A 14,472-nucleotide genomic window follows, 5' to 3' on the forward strand; every position below is an offset into this window, starting at 1 on the left:
AAAAAAAAAGCCCGCCGATAAACCCGTCGGTTGCTCATTTTCTCTTCTTCTTCTCTGCTTCCATCGGCGTCACTCCTCTCGACTTCCCTCCTCCACTCTTCACACCCACCAGCCTAATCTAATCACCCTCGTCTTTTCTCCTTCTCGTCTTTCCCCCTCTTTTTTCCCTCCGTTCGAATTTTCTTTTGCCTTTTCTTTTTTTCTTTTTTCTTCTTTCCGCTTTTTTCTTTTCCTATCATCTTTTTTTATCTCGTCATTTTTGATACCGTTTATCTTCGGCTTAATTTGCAGCCTCATTCCGCAATATACCCGGCGTTGGGGCGAACTGGCATCAATCAGGTGGGAGAAAAAAAATACCCCTCGACGTGTGTTTCGGACGAACGAATGGATTCTCGCGCCGACGATGGATTTGCTTGCTTGCTTGCTCTGATTGATCCCTCCTTGCCGGCATGATTGGATGGGAATGCTGTCAAACTACCCCTCCTCGTTATTTGTCGTCGCCGGCGATGGATCGTGTACTTCTTTCCCTTCGACCTGACCTCTTCATCTTCCCATGTGGACCCATCATCCACTTCGGGCTGTGGCTGGTTGATATTGGCTGCCGGCCTTTGCTCTTCTCGCCCACCCTTCATTTCAACTCCCCTTGTTCCTCCCCTTCCGTCGAGATCAACCTGTCAGACCCGTTAGATTTCTTCCTCTTTGTTTGAATCTCCCCCCTTCTGCCTGTCCTTCCACCCCTGCTCGATCCGTGTGTGCCTTTCGCCACGCCCCCTCGTCTCTGGTGAATCCATCGTCTGCCCTACCTGACCCTGCCTTCTTGTAAACCGTTGCACTCTTGCCCTCCCCCCTCTCGTGTTGCCTCTTCCTTCCCTCGTCAGAGCACCTCTTCCCGCGTAATATCCTTATTGCGTAGGGCAACATGTTGCAAATCCAGTTCGAGTCGAGCTTCTGTAACGTTCGTCATGGATTCGTGGACTGTCAAACTGACCTCGAATTGTTGAATCTCGCAGATCGCTCTGTAATTTCAGTACTCGCGTGAACTTCTTAGAAGAACTCCCGGTGGGGATCCGAATCACTTAAAAAGAGAAACCCCGGAAAAGGCGACGAACTACGCGCCCAGTTCGTGACGAATATTCACCGTTCGGCAATCATCGGACCGCTACCACTTCAGGGCTTGCATCGGTTGTGAGGGGTGTTGTGTCCTCGTTACGAATCATCACCGCTCCAGGGAGACTCCCAGTTCACATATCTCACATCATGGCGCCGACCACCACCACCAAGACCGTGGAGGAAACTGTATGTCATCACCCTTTCAGGCTGTCATCCTCGGAGAAAGTCTCCGTGGGGTTTTCTGCATGGCTCGCTAACTGTCCTCCAGCCCAAGACCCAGTCTCCGTCTCAGTCGCAGTCGCAGTCTCAGTCTCGACCCCAGCCTCAGACTCAGCCGAAGGAGGAGGCCCCTCCCACCGACCTCGCTTCAATGACCGACCTCATCGACCAGAACACATTCGACCAGATCCTCGAGATGGACGACGACGACGACGACCGGGAGTTCAGCAAGGGTATCGTTTTTGGCTTCTTCGACCAGGCAGAAAGCACTTTTGAGAAGATGGAGAAAGCCCTGTAAGTTCTTCCTCTTATTTGTTTTGTTTAATTTTTTATTTTCCCCCGTGGATCCAATCAACCAGACCAACGCTGACAATCCAACAGAGAGGAAAAGAAACTGGCAGAACTGTCGTCACTCGGTCACTTCCTGAAAGGATCGTCGGCCACTCTGGGCTTGATCAAGGTCAAGGACGCATGTGAGAAGATCCAGCACTTCGGTGCCGGCAAGGACGAAACGGGCTCCACCGACGAGCCGGACGAGAAGGTCTCGCTGAAGAACATCGAGAAGACCCTCACCCAGGCCAAGAAGGATTACAAGGAAGTAGAGAAATTCCTCCGCAGATATTTCGGGGAGTCCTAAGTTTGTCTGTCGATGTCTTTTTTTTTTCTTCCTTGATTTGATCTCTTTTCCGATTCCAATCTCATTTTTCTTTTCTTTTTCACTTTTCTTCCTCTCCTTCCCGTCGCTTTTGGGTTGTTGAACATATGGAGAATTAGAAACGATGATATTTGTCTCTCTGAAACTGAATATACCATGTGCTTTCTTCTTCCTCTTTCCTTCATGAGCCCACCCGACAACTCAGAACAGTCCAGTTTGCATGCACAGCAATACATACCCCTCCCTCCACTTGAGCATGCTCTTGTTTCCAATATCTACCTCTACCTTCCCTTGCCATAACCTGAAAACATACCACCTTTGATCCAGCAGATCTGACGTCCTATTTTCTCTAAAAATTCTCTTGTTGGCCGCGTTTTAGTTTACCCAAGTAGGCATGAATTATGAGTTATGAGGTAGATGTCATTCCTAGGATTTATGCTGATGTCATGTAGAGTAGAGAAGTAGGCAAGTTCATCTTTCTTATGATCCTGCATGTACCTCTACCATAGGTCGGGCCAGAAAATGAATTACTCGTGCTCTGATAGGGAACACAAGTAGTGATCTGATCGATATGCCAGAGGTAGAAAGCTGTTGATAGTGTTTTATCTGCTAGGCACCAACTCAAACTTCTTAGACAGTCTTCCTAACTGTCTGGATCTAGCTAGTCACGTCACCTGTCGAGTTGGGTTTCTCGAGCCCCTCGCTTTACTTTAGAATATTAATTAAAAAGCATACTCGTCCTATATGTAGACTATTCAGGCTGAGGTTCAAGACTGTTTATCCTCTATCAAACTGATTTGTATACACGGTCTTCAAATGGTCATACCGCTACCTCTGCAGACATGATTCTCATCCATACGAATGATCCAACTGTACCACATCAGTTGTCTTCCGACTCTCCATCGAAACCTGCGGCATTAGTCTCTCCGTCGACATTGACGCCGAAATCTCGTCTTCGCTCGTAGTCAGCAACACCTCGAAGCGCGTGTTCGGCCACGTAGCCGGGTGACGTAGAAGCTTATCGCGGAGCCCGTCGAGTTGACACCCGCTGCGTCGTCGGGTCGGTTGCGAATCCAAGACATCGCACCCGGGATCCGACCCGGGATCCGACTCGTCGAATAGTAACTCGACGTGTTCCTGGTCTGCCGCGTCTGGGGTCTTGCGTACTCATATCCTAGAAGATCCAAAGACAGGCAGGCTATCACTGAACAAAAGCTCGTGTCGAGCAAATTGTATAACGACCGTTCCTAGTCTAGCGATAGTGGTGACTTCGGATTCGGCGGCTATCTGAAGAAGCAGCATGTTGTGAGTTTCCGACTCGACCGGGGACATGAGGTCTGCCTGAGATACGTTTTTTTGATACTAAAAGTCAAGATTATGATGGAGGCTGCAATCAGGATGAGGTGGATCGCACAGCGTCATAGAGCTGCCGGTATATACTTGGTGGTTATCCCTTTCGCAGGCTCCCTTTTATCAGGATACGAGGTGCTTGTGATTCAAGACGCATTATCGCTGTTAGATTTGTATTTTCGAAGTCACATCTCACGCGCAAGAATCTTGGTGTCATGCCAAAGACAGGGATTAGCTCATATCAAGGAGGTTATGGGTTTTAACGGTAGCCTTGGAGTAGCAGGGTATTGCTATCCTGTCCTCCGGGCTCTTGACGTTGAGATTGATGCATGAGATAGGAGAGGACAGATGTTTGCTGCAAGTTGAGAATCCTAGTAGATGCTGAGCTGCGGTGGAGACGAGAGCCGGAAGCGGCTAGAGCGGCTCGGTCATTGGACGAAAGCGCGGAATCCCGGCCGAGGCCTCGCTCTTTCATTCTCCCTTCTTTCATTCTGCTTCCTTTCAATCTCCTTTCCTTTCGTTCTCCATGTCGAATCTATCAGATCATACGGATGGAATATCGCGCTATTCTCTATCGCCCCATTGAAATGTTTGGAACAGTTCAACGGTTTATTTAGCAGCTCATCTTCATTAACTGCCTGACCGACGGGCAATGCCAACCTCCGAATGCGCATGCGCGCCTCGTCTCGCCTCAGGCAATAGCGCCGACAATGTCAACCCGCTCGCCACAATTTCACTTTGGTAGATTCTCTCTCTCCGCGACTGGCGTCATAGTCTGCATCCTTTCGGTCCTATACCTTCTCTCGCTTGGCTACTACCACGGCGCCAGCTATCGTGATCCCACGTCCTACTTCTTCAATCCGAGCCTTGCTTACGAGAAGCTGTATTCATCCCACCGGATCACGGAAGCGGAGGCTTATCTGAGTGCGGCTGGCGACATTAAACCCCCGGCGAGACTCCCCGGAGGGAAGCCGAAAATCTGCGTCGGCATAGCGACGGTTCGGCGACGTGGGGACCAATATGTTGGCTTGACAGTCGCGTCCCTCCTGGATGGTCTCAGTGAACCCGAAAGGAAAAGCGTATTTCTCGACCTCCTTGTTGGAAATTCTGACCCCGCCGATCATCCGATTTACTCGGAGAAATGGGCAGAAACGCTTCCCGATCGCTTACTCACATACTCGAAAGACGATGCCGACTTCGAGCAAATACAAAAATGGGAGGAGGGCGGATGGTATCGAAATAAGTCTATCTACGATTATACGCATTTGATGAAGAATTGCTACGATACGGGGGCGGAATACGTCGCGATGATTGAGGATGATACCTTGGCGGTTAAGGGCTGGCTCCCGTCTGCCTTACGAGCTCTCGACGCGGCCCAGGAGCGTAGCGCTGGTCGAGACTGGGTGTATCTTCGTCTGTTCTATGTGGATGATCTCCTCGGCTGGAACTCTGAGGAATGGCCGAAATACTTGTTCTGGTCCCTGATAGTTTGGGCATTGCTCACGGGATCCATGGTGGCAGCCAAGAAAACCTTCAAGACGCAGCTCAAGTCCATACCAAACAGTGCAATTTGGATCACATCCGGGGTATTCATTCCCGCTGCCATCGCGCTCCATTTTATGGCAGGCCGACAAACAATGTGGCCCATGTCACCCGGTGTTCATGAGATGAACAAATACGGATGCTGCTCCCAAGGCCTTGTTTTCCCTCGATCCATCATCCCATCCTTCCTCGAACAGACCGACTTGGCCACTGATTGGTTGGTTGATATGATGATTGAGAAGATTGCCAACCGCGAGGAATGGACTCGATGGGCCGTGGTTCCGCCATTGCTACAACATATTGGCGCCACGAGCTCCAAAGGATACGGCTTTGACAATTCTGCAAAAACCATATGGAATTTCAAATTTGAAGAATACCCTTACTAGTACCGTTCAGAATGGAAAACCTGCTTCCGCCTCGTGAAATCCAAACCAGATAGTACAGATGGCGAGCGCTTGGTAGCCTGCCTCAACACGGCTATTGCAGAATAGATGCCAAGTCGTGTTGAAGCAATCACGTCGTTTGTGTGGGGTACATTTGAAATATCTCATAATTTCCTTTCACAATCCAGCCAGACTTGAATCCTTTGCGTATTGATTGTATCGCTACCTGGCCGACTCACCATGAAGACATATTTGATAACAGCAAGCCTTGCAATAGCCGTTATGGGCCTAACGCTTCCCAACAGGAGCGACGAGGCCACTCGCCTGCAGCAACTCTACTTCGGTCCAGTGATCAGCTTATGTGCTCAGAATTTGCATGATCGAACAACCTGCGAGATGGGTCTTCCTCGGCAAGGGAATAGGCGGAAGTGCATAGTAACCAACAATTGATCGTGAAAAACCGGTAAGTATACCAAATCTGAAACGTTGGTTCAATCTGTTTCTTACGTATGATATGTGAATATTGTTGCATTGTGGTCTTGTTTTGGAGCATATTGTGCGGCATTTTTGGCATGTAATGGACTGAGCTAAGCTAATGACTGGTGAGACAGGACGCAAGGTGCCTCGTCCTGCTTGTCTGAGTAATATACGATGCTATAGTCAGGCCAGTGAGCAAGAAGCCACGCGTCTATGGAGTTAGTGTTGCCGTATGCACCTCTTACATACTCCCTGACAGGCTTAACCAATCAACGCTCCCAGACTGAAATGTCAAATGCTGTTTACCAATCGGCATACGCTTAACATGGCGGTGGACGAAGTACCGAGGTTATCCCCGGAATCAACGAAGCGAAATACTGCTTGAAATGCGACAGAGGGCCCTGCATGAGCGGCTGGACAATGCGATTGACCGAAATCTTCCGAACCGGAGATCATGCAAGAACGGGCGCCTCACTCTCAGCTGATACAATGTGAGATGCGAGGGATTGTCGATCGGGGCTCAGCCAAGTTTATCGAAATATTAGGTTTGGCATGCCAGGCCACCTACTCAGAGTGCTTGTGGCTTACTGGCGGCTATGTCCGTCCGATGTGTCGAGTAGGCTGTCTGACAGCCACTATGCTGCCAGGAGATAGACACTATATGGGAGAACGACGTACCGCAGTGACTTCTCGACCCGTACAAACTAATGGGATCGAAAATTTACTAGTCTAATGTTTTTATTTTTCGGTATATACTCCGAGGTTAGATCGAGGCAAGGGGATCAAATCTTCTCTTTGATCTCAGCTGTTTTTTTGATTGTCGAATGAGGATGGATGTCCTATGAATAAGTTCAATTCCAATCATCGTCCTCGCCTGGGTTGCACTTTTTGGCAGTCAATCTTTCTCGACTTCCTTGTTCACTCACCTGTTCCTTTACGTCCATCTACCCGTTGCAGAATGCCGTCATATGCAAGGCATTTCTCGAATCTCGTTTTCAGATCATGCATGTCCAGCCCCCCTCCTCTCAAAAAATAAATAAAATTCAAACTTTTCATTCTTACAGCACTAGCGTGATGTCATGATCTCATCTACAGCCGTCACACCATCTCCCCGCCATCCCTCTACCTGTCTATGCTGCTGCCACTACTGCATCTCCGCATCTACTGATAGATGCAAGCTGACGTTCTCAGGTCAAAAGTCTCGTGCGGAACATGCCAGGACGCGCGTCCTGCTCGGTGCCATCTTCAAAGCCCTGCCTTTCTTTTTCCTATGCCAGGCTCAGCTTCTCTTTCCGAACGGCCGCCTCCAGATCGTCATATGGACAGTGCGCAGTCTCGTTCTTATCCAGTAGGAAGTACTGTCTACTTTCGGTGGTTCCCTCACGCGCGTAGTCGCTGATGTCAGGGCTGTGGGGGATTTCATCGTACTTGTCGACAAGACCACGCACAGTGCGGGTGGCTGACTCACGGTAGCGTGGGTCCTTGAAGATGATATCAAAGATCATGCGGGGCTGGTAGATCATGGCAAAGTTGGGGGCGCTGCGAGACCGACGCTGCTTGTGGGCCGGGGTTTGGACGGCAAAGAAAGCCTCGAGGCCGTCGAAGTTCATGCACCATTGGCGATTCTGCGTGTCGTGGGGGATCTTCTTGGGCCAGGGCTTGGGGTCGAGCTGACGGAGACGCTTGAGGAAGGACCAGAAGATCTTGTGGTATTCCTCGACGGAGCGTTCGATCTTGGGCGGCGGGCACAGGAGTACGAGCGAGATGTTGCGACCACGGCTCTGGAGAATCTTATGGTATTCGACAATGGCTTTGGCTCCGACCTTGGCAATCTCGAGGTTGTTCAGGTCCTCGGATTCCAGGAAGAGGAAGTCGAGCTCATTGGCCTTGTATCCTTTGGTACCATAGATACAGGGGAAGATCTTGTCCTTGGCGACGAGAGCGCCGGTGAAGTCGTCATAGGCTTTGCGCTGCCAGGTGCTCTTGTCGTACTTCTCCTCAACTTGGTAACTGGCGTTTCACATGGTTAGTTGGATTATGGGGGAAACCGGGTCTGAATGGAGTCGAACCGGTCAAGAAGCTCCACCGAGACCTGACCCAAAAGTCTGTTTGCCTTCGCAACACGGGATCGTCCAAACGAGAACCAATCCGAAAGGTCCGACTGAATCTGGGACAAGTTGCTCAAAAGAGGCTTGAGAAAGCCCTGGGGGTTGTGAACTTTGGAAACCACCAAGCCCAGGAAAAAGGTGAAGACGTGAGTTATGAGGACCACTGAAAACGGTTCCATATTGATCGGGGGAAAAGGGAAACAGCCCAAATACAGTCAAACAAAGCGAAGAGGAAGTTGATCTCTGACGAAGACTTGATCTGTTAATCTGAGGTTGATGGATTCCTGCGAATCAAGCCAGAGAACAAGCCGACTTTATACCAGACGCCCTCGCCATCGGGCGTTTTTCGATGATGCCATGCTGATATCTCGGCATCAACCCCAGACTGCCATATCGGGCAATTGGTTCGCCATTGCCTATGTTCAGGTGCACCGGGCTTGAAATCTGGGTCTCCCTTGCAGCGAGCAAACGTGTGAGCAATGAAAATTACATTCTTCACTCCTCTTGGCCCCGAGATTTTATGACTTGTAGTCGAGTGAGCTGTTTGTACGGGGCAATGATCCACCCGGGCTCTATCTTGATTCATTGCTCTCGGTTCTTCTACTCCTTACTGGGAATATCTCAGCCGGAAAAGATTCTTACATCTGAGCCTATTGGCAGGTTGGGATCCCGACCGGCGGTGTTACAATCAGGGCCATAAGCCGCCCCCAAAACTTGGATGCCCTCCAAGGGCACCGTTGCCTTTGCTTTGTGCCGCAAGGAGCGAGAGACGATCTGAAGATGGCGTACGTACCCATATGCGATCTCCAACCCGAGGTGTGCGCTGGAACGTGTAATATGTCTCAGCCAGACCGGCACTACACTCCTTAACGTTGCACATGCGCCGTGGAATGCTTTCAAGGGCAATGATAACACTGACTCGACCCACTATCCAATAACAGTCTTCGACACTGGAATGATCCTTTCCAATATTTCCAGAACTGTCCCTACCCACTCAGAGCAAGGGAATGCTCAGCTGAGAGGCAGCGAGAGTGAGAAAGAAATGACGAAGGGCTCAATTCAGTTGGAGGCTCTTGTTGACAGTTCGTCATTCGAGTCTGCCTCTCCCTCACTTCTATCCAACTAGCCCTAGCAATCTGCCCGGAAGGTAGGCTATTTGAGCATGTCTCGTCCCCTGCGCCTCGATGTCGCCTTCATTCTCATCTACTGGCCCTTAAGTCCCCTCAAGTGTCTTTTGGTTGGCTACATCCAAGACTGCAACAAAGATGACTGCACTCAACTCTTCCACCGGAATAGCAATCTTACCCAATGACGGGGACAGCTCTGCAGATGACGAGTACCAGGATGCGCTGCGTCAGCATGGGCTCATTCTGAATGAAGCCGGCTTCGTTCGCTGGGAGAACAGCAACCCTAAGCATCCAAGAAACTGGAATCCAAAGCTCAAGACTTACGGCACCATCGTTATTCTCTTGCTTGAGTTCATCACCAGCGCTGTCGGCACAGCAGGCACAGCGGCCGCGCAGAAGATGCAGAACGACTTCTCCGTCGATCTTGGGCTGTCTATCTTCTGTCTCACCTCGACGTACATGATCGGCCAGGGGGTTGGCGGTGTATTCTTCCCGCCGTATTCGGAAATCTGCGGCCGCAAGACCCTATACATTGGATCGACAATAGTGTACTGCGTCTTTTCGGTCATCACGGCGGCCGTCCATGCCCTTCCGGCCGTCATCATTGCCCGGTTTCTGTCCGGGTTAGCGTCTGCGGTCCCCACGATCGTGGTGGCGGGGAGCATGGAGGACATGTACAATATGAAGGCGCGGGTGTGGATGATCTTCGTCTGGGCCGTCATTGGGAATGCGGCCGTCTGTGTCGGTCCTATCTACAGTGCTTATGTGACCCAGAACATGGGATGGTTAGTTCTAACCCATTCTCTGGCGAGGATTCCGTGCAGAGGGCTGACTTCAAATCTAGGCGCTGGGTTTTCTACCTGGCGGCTATCGGGCTGGGCATTCTTCTGGGATTCTGTCTGTTCCTGCACGAGACTCGGCCCAGTCTTCTGCTTGAACGCGAGGTCGCCATCCTGCGCAAGTCCCAGCCCGGTCGAGACATCAAACCTCTCAACCCGGACAAGACCCTGGACTTTAAGACCATGATCACCGTGACCTGCATCCGACCGCTGCGGCTCCTGCTCACCGAGCCCATCATCATGACGGCGTCCTTCATGGGTGCCGTCGTCTGCGCTCTGTTCTACCTCCAGGCCGAGTCCTTGCCCCTGGTATACGAGGCCTACGGCTGGCGGACGGCCACAGCGTCGCTGGGCTTCGTACCCGTCCTGCTGGGCTGCGGGATGTCCACGTTCGTACGCTTCTACGACCAGCACTACCTGGAGAAGATCGCACGAAGCGGACGGGCCATTGAGCCCGAGGACAAACTGACGGGGTTCGCCGTCGCGGCACCCTGTCTAGCCGGCGGTCTCTGGCTCTTCGCCTGGACCACCCCCCCACTGACACAGGTCCACTGGATGGTGCCCATGGTGGCGCAGTTCTTCATCGGCTTCGCGCTCAACGAGTGCGTCTACACGCTGACGGGCTATCTTGCCGACAGCTACACAATCTACGCGGCGTCGGGATTCGCCGGCCTGGTCCTCGTGCGCGCCTCGACCTGCGCCGTCGTCCTGCCCTTCACACACCCCATGTACGTCAACCTGGGCTACAACGTGGCGACGTCGATCCTGGCGGCCATCGCCACGCTGTTCTGCGTGGCGCCGGTCGTCTTCATCAAGTACGGCAAGCGGATCCGCGAGGCGAGCAAATTCGCCCGGCTGAGCCTGACCATGTACCATGACAACAAGGTGGAAGGGGACGGAATGGATCAGAAGGTGGACGAGAAGATGGATTATGAAAAGTAGATTCGATCCAACCATCTCTGTATGTACAAACAGATACAGACCAATAGAGTAGAAACCCCTGGGGGGAAGGGACAAGAGCAGTCCCTCTTCCTAGGGTTTGTCGTACAGGGTACAAACGCCCTTTTTTTTCTTGCCTCCGAGCAAACTCCTTCTCGGACGAGTTGTTGTTGCGACGGAGGGTTGGTTACACGACAGGATGGGTGCAGATCGATGGATATAAATACGAATCGCTTTTTGTCATGATCCTTCGCATAACTGGCGGAGTGTTTGACGAGCGACCCCGACTCGGTGGAACAAACGGCAGTGGAAAACCGAGGCCGTTTGGACTCGATGTCACTCTCTGTATACTGTTTCTCCTCGATCTGTTCATGTTAGCAACCTTCCAGTCCGTCCATCCATACCCATTAGCCCATTGATTTCTGTCTTTCCAACCCAACCCGTACTTTCTGTCCATCCCTGTCCCTGCCACACCAATTAGTCCGTTCCAACCCCGGCACACCCAGCCTTCGTAGGCAGTGAACACAGTCCCTGTCGCTAACTCAGTCGAGTAAGTCGTCGTCACGGAGTCTCCACCGGCTACATACATTCGCTCCAGACACCGGACGTGTAAAAAGCCAAGTACGGTGGAGACTGGGACAAGACCAACGGTCCTGCAGACGGCTGGCTTTGCAATTCGTTCCAATCACCGCTAGAATTCTGCCTGCGGTTATGTACCGGGCCGTGCTGGGTAGTTCTTTTTTTTCCTTTTTTTTTTTGTTTTTTTTTTTTTTTTTTTTTTTTTTTTTTTTTTCTTTTAGTGGAACTTGGTTTTATTTATTTTGTTTGGAGGAGGGAAGAGGGGTTTGGGCTTGCGTTTGGGTTTTTGGGTTTGGTTTGGGTTTACCCTGTCTTGTCCTCGAGTGACTTGACGTGATTTGATATTTGGTTTTGGTGCGCTGCGGTTTGATTGCTTGATTGTCTGTCTGGCTGTCTGGCTGTCTTGGTCCCGTCCCTCGAGGGAGGCGAGAAAAAAAGTACTGTTTTCCTTTTTCGTCGAATCCAGACTCTTTTTTTCTGTCGTGTGCAGCAGCATGTGCTCTCGTGGGAGAATGTAAAATACCCTGCCCAGACTGTAGATGTAGATGTAGATGTTGACTGTACTGTAGTATATCGGCCTCAGCCCATTCACATTAGCTGATGATAGAGGTAGGTCCTGGTACTTACCCTTGCCCGTTTACATTCCATGCTGTGTCACACGGGAGAATTTTCGACTTTGACCTCCTAGGATGCCATAGGAAGTCAACATTTGTCAGGAATGGGTACGTACATACAGACGTGAACTGACAGATTCATGGATTCATGGAGGTGAGGTGAGTGAGGTGAGGTGGATTGGATGGTGGGTTTTGGTTTTGGATTTGATTTCGGAGGGGTTTTTTTTATTTTGGATTTATTATTTATTCTTTCTGTTTTAATTCTATTTATTCGGGTTGGTCGGTCTTGTACTTCTGTCTTTTGTGATTTTTTTTTTATTTCTTAAGTCTGGTGGGTTGGTACTTCTTCCTTTTCTTTTCTTCTTTCTTGTTGTGAACTTCGCTATCCAGCATTTCTCTGTTGCTATTTTCCTCCCTGGCTGCTTGACTAGCTTGACTACCTACCGATCTGTTTACTTGCTCAGCTCAACCAGTCAGCGATGCCCCCCGTAGGCCCGCGCGCCTCCAAAGAGGAATTCATGCAGGCGTTGGGCTTGAATTCGCAGAATCCGCAGCATGAGCAGTACTATCGCGCGATGAGGGTGCGTTATGGTCTTTCCATTATCTGTGCCCGTTGTTCATATTCATATCCATATTTATATTTATACATATACAATCCCACATCTATCTTTTTGATATCCCCCACAAGAAAGAACCACAACAGCAGAAAAAATCTGACTATAATATAATACAGGACGTCGCCATCATCATCTACAACCGGCTGAACGAAAACACCTCGAACCTGCTCGACAGCGTCGCCACGGACCCTGCCACGCGCCCGCCGTTCTTCTGGCACCACATCCGCCCCGAGCGCCAACGCTGGGGCATCATGGAGATCGTCGCGCACGCCGGTCCCCTGACCGAGCCGTTCTTTGCGCGCGGCGCCACCGCCGGCGAGTACGGGCCCAATTGGGTCGCCGGGTGGTTGCTGTACAGCGTGTTTCGGTCCCGCGATGTGCGCAATAATCGGAATCGGAGGAAGGGGGAGGAGCAGGGTATGTTTTTGTTCGTTTTGTCTGGTGTTGTGCTTCTTTGGAGGGTGTTGGCTGATGTTTGGTGCAGGGCAAGCGGCGAAGATGTCGTCGAAGTCGAAACAGGATGAGGGTCCGCCGAAGAAGGAGTATTATGATCCGGTGAGGAATGGGTGAGGATGGTTTGGATGAGAGTGAAAAAGAGAGAAAAAAACACATGGGACCGAGAATGGAGGAACGAAGAGGAGGCATTGTCTTGAGCCTGAGGCTGTTTTATCCAATACACCATTAGTTATCGTGATCGTCGCCATCCGGGTCGTCTTTCTTCGATCCATTCTTGTGCGTGCGTTCCTTCTTCAGCGCCTCCGTCACGCGCTCGTCTTGCTCGTCTTTCTTCTCGTCCCAGTAGACGTCGTACTCGGCGGCGATGAGCTTGATTTCCTTGCGCAGGGTGTTGCCCTCGTCGATCAGCGACTCCCAGAGGTTCAGATCCACCCCTTTCGCCTGGTACAGCTTTCGCTGCCGCGCGTTGATCGTAAAGTCCAGTGCGGACCGGTACGAGATCTCCCGATTGTGGTAGAGAAACCAGAGATAACCGCCCATCAGCGTCGTCAAACTGACAAGATAGGTCACCGGCTCCATCGTGTCCCAGCCCAGATCCGTCTCGAATGTCAGCTTGTACACGAGATACCACCAGAACGAGAGGATGCCGAATCCGCCGATCGCCACGCGCTGAGCGCCGCGATGCGCCAGCGCGTCGCACTCGTGCTTGATCTCCGCAATGCTCTGGATCTTGCGCGAGATATTCCGCAGGCGCATGCGCAGGAAATGCGTGCGCTCGTCAAACGCAGGAACCGCCACGTGGATCTGGCGCAATCCCCCCGGCGAGCCCTCGATGCTGACGATGAACTCCCGCGCGCGCGACGCATCCCGGATGAAATCGCCCACCTCGGTCGACTGCGACCACCGCACGAAGCGTTCCTCCTTGGACGCCTTGCCGGGCGCCGTGCGCCGCAGGTAGCTGAACGTGTCGTCATCTTCTTTCGGATCGCGTCGCGACTCGCGACTCTCGTCACCGGAGTCCAGCTCCGCCAGTCGACTCACCTCCGAATCGGTCTCCTCGTACATCGGCTTCTTGGGCCGGATGGCGTTGTCGTCGATTTGCAGCGCGATGAACGATACCGTGGGAGAGCGCAATTCTCCCGTGTGCGTATTGATCTTGGGAACTTCATTCTGAATGAGCCTTTCGAGATACGACAACGGTTGTTGCGGATGAACCAGGATAGCAATGGGCTCGAAATCTAGGCCTGTCAGCTACCGACCATCCATCATCTCACCAGGAGAGAAAAACCCACCCATATGCTTCTTGTTATGATGAGCCGTCGGCAACGGAATCAACAGCTTGAACAGTCTCGACGGCGTCGTCAACAATTTCCCTACATTCCTCAACCCGTTAGCCGTCATCATCACCCACTCGCCACACAATGCAATCCAATAACCAGAGTCCGAAACATACCATT

At 51.4% G+C, this 14,472-nt stretch overlaps 7 protein-coding genes across 7 annotated transcripts; 4 read left to right on the forward strand and 3 right to left on the reverse strand.

The window, feature by feature from the left end:
- Positions 1 to 1,343: 1,343 nt before the first annotated feature.
- P170DRAFT_27072 (Hpt domain-containing protein) lies at positions 1,344 to 2,192 on the forward strand. The gene is made up of 2 exons (XM_024843134.1): positions 1,344 to 1,623; positions 1,711 to 2,192. Exons 1-2 carry the CDS (start codon positions 1,481 to 1,483, stop codon positions 1,964 to 1,966), a joined length of 399 nt encoding a protein of 132 aa, XP_024710237.1. The 5' UTR covers positions 1,344 to 1,480; the 3' UTR covers positions 1,967 to 2,192.
- Positions 2,193 to 2,765: 573 nt separating this feature from the next.
- P170DRAFT_505577 (uncharacterized protein) lies at positions 2,766 to 3,316 on the reverse strand (the record flags this gene model as incomplete). The annotated part of the gene is made up of 2 exons (XM_024854301.1): positions 2,766 to 3,135; positions 3,190 to 3,316. 2 exons carry the CDS (start codon positions 3,314 to 3,316, stop codon positions 2,834 to 2,836), a joined length of 429 nt encoding a protein of 142 aa, XP_024710238.1. The 3' UTR covers positions 2,766 to 2,833.
- A 728-nt stretch (positions 3,317 to 4,044) lies between these two features.
- On the forward strand, positions 4,045 to 5,262 carry P170DRAFT_470370 (uncharacterized protein; the record flags this gene model as incomplete). Its single annotated transcript, XM_024852748.1, has 1 exon — positions 4,045 to 5,262. One exon carries the CDS (start codon positions 4,045 to 4,047, stop codon positions 5,260 to 5,262), a length of 1,218 nt encoding a protein of 405 aa, XP_024710239.1.
- A 1,475-nt stretch (positions 5,263 to 6,737) lies between these two features.
- On the reverse strand, positions 6,738 to 8,023 carry P170DRAFT_483725 (YqcI/YcgG family protein; the record flags this gene model as incomplete). The annotated part of the gene is made up of 2 exons (XM_024853907.1): positions 6,738 to 7,746; positions 7,806 to 8,023. 2 exons carry the CDS (start codon positions 8,021 to 8,023, stop codon positions 7,005 to 7,007), a joined length of 960 nt encoding a protein of 319 aa, XP_024710240.1. The 3' UTR covers positions 6,738 to 7,004.
- Positions 8,024 to 8,822: 799 nt separating this feature from the next.
- On the forward strand, positions 8,823 to 10,860 carry P170DRAFT_460918 (putative MFS multidrug transporter). Its single transcript, XM_024851985.1, has 2 exons — positions 8,823 to 9,756; positions 9,816 to 10,860. Exons 1-2 carry the CDS (start codon positions 9,110 to 9,112, stop codon positions 10,750 to 10,752), a joined length of 1,584 nt encoding a protein of 527 aa, XP_024710241.1. The 5' UTR covers positions 8,823 to 9,109; the 3' UTR covers positions 10,753 to 10,860.
- Positions 10,861 to 12,277: 1,417 nt separating this feature from the next.
- On the forward strand, positions 12,278 to 13,129 carry P170DRAFT_460919 (uncharacterized protein; the record flags this gene model as incomplete). Its single annotated transcript, XM_024851986.1, has 3 exons — positions 12,278 to 12,523; positions 12,676 to 12,976; positions 13,044 to 13,129. The coding sequence occupies exons 1-3, from the start codon at positions 12,422 to 12,424 to the stop codon at positions 13,127 to 13,129; spliced, it is 489 nt and encodes a 162-aa protein (XP_024710242.1). The 5' UTR covers positions 12,278 to 12,421.
- Positions 13,130 to 13,240: 111 nt separating this feature from the next.
- P170DRAFT_345316 (uncharacterized protein) lies at positions 13,241 to 14,416 on the reverse strand (the record flags this gene model as incomplete). Its single annotated transcript, XM_024843507.1, has 2 exons — positions 13,241 to 14,253; positions 14,308 to 14,416. 2 exons carry the CDS (start codon positions 14,414 to 14,416, stop codon positions 13,241 to 13,243), a joined length of 1,122 nt encoding a protein of 373 aa, XP_024710243.1.
- Between the last annotated feature and the right edge of the window lie 56 nt (positions 14,417 to 14,472).

The sequence above is a fragment of the Aspergillus steynii genome (assembly GCF_002849105.1).
Source record: "Aspergillus steynii IBT 23096 chromosome Unknown P170scaffold_1, whole genome shotgun sequence".
NCBI lineage: Eukaryota > Fungi > Ascomycota > Eurotiomycetes > Eurotiales > Aspergillaceae > Aspergillus > Aspergillus steynii.

Excerpts from the sequence above, each read along its gene's own strand:
- P170DRAFT_460918 (XM_024851985.1), top strand. The coding sequence starts at position 9,110 with ATGACTGCACTCAACTCTTCCACCGGAATAGCAATCTTACCCAATGAC. Across the intron at positions 9,757-9,815 it reads GTGACCCAGAACATGGGATG|GCGCTGGGTTTTCTACCTGG; the intron begins GTTAGTTCTAAC and ends CTTCAAATCTAG.
- P170DRAFT_27072 (XM_024843134.1), top strand. The coding sequence starts at position 1,481 with ATGACCGACCTCATCGACCAGAACACATTCGACCAGATCCTCGAGATG. Across the intron at positions 1,624-1,710 it reads GAGAAGATGGAGAAAGCCCT|AGAGGAAAAGAAACTGGCAG; the intron begins GTAAGTTCTTCC and ends ACAATCCAACAG.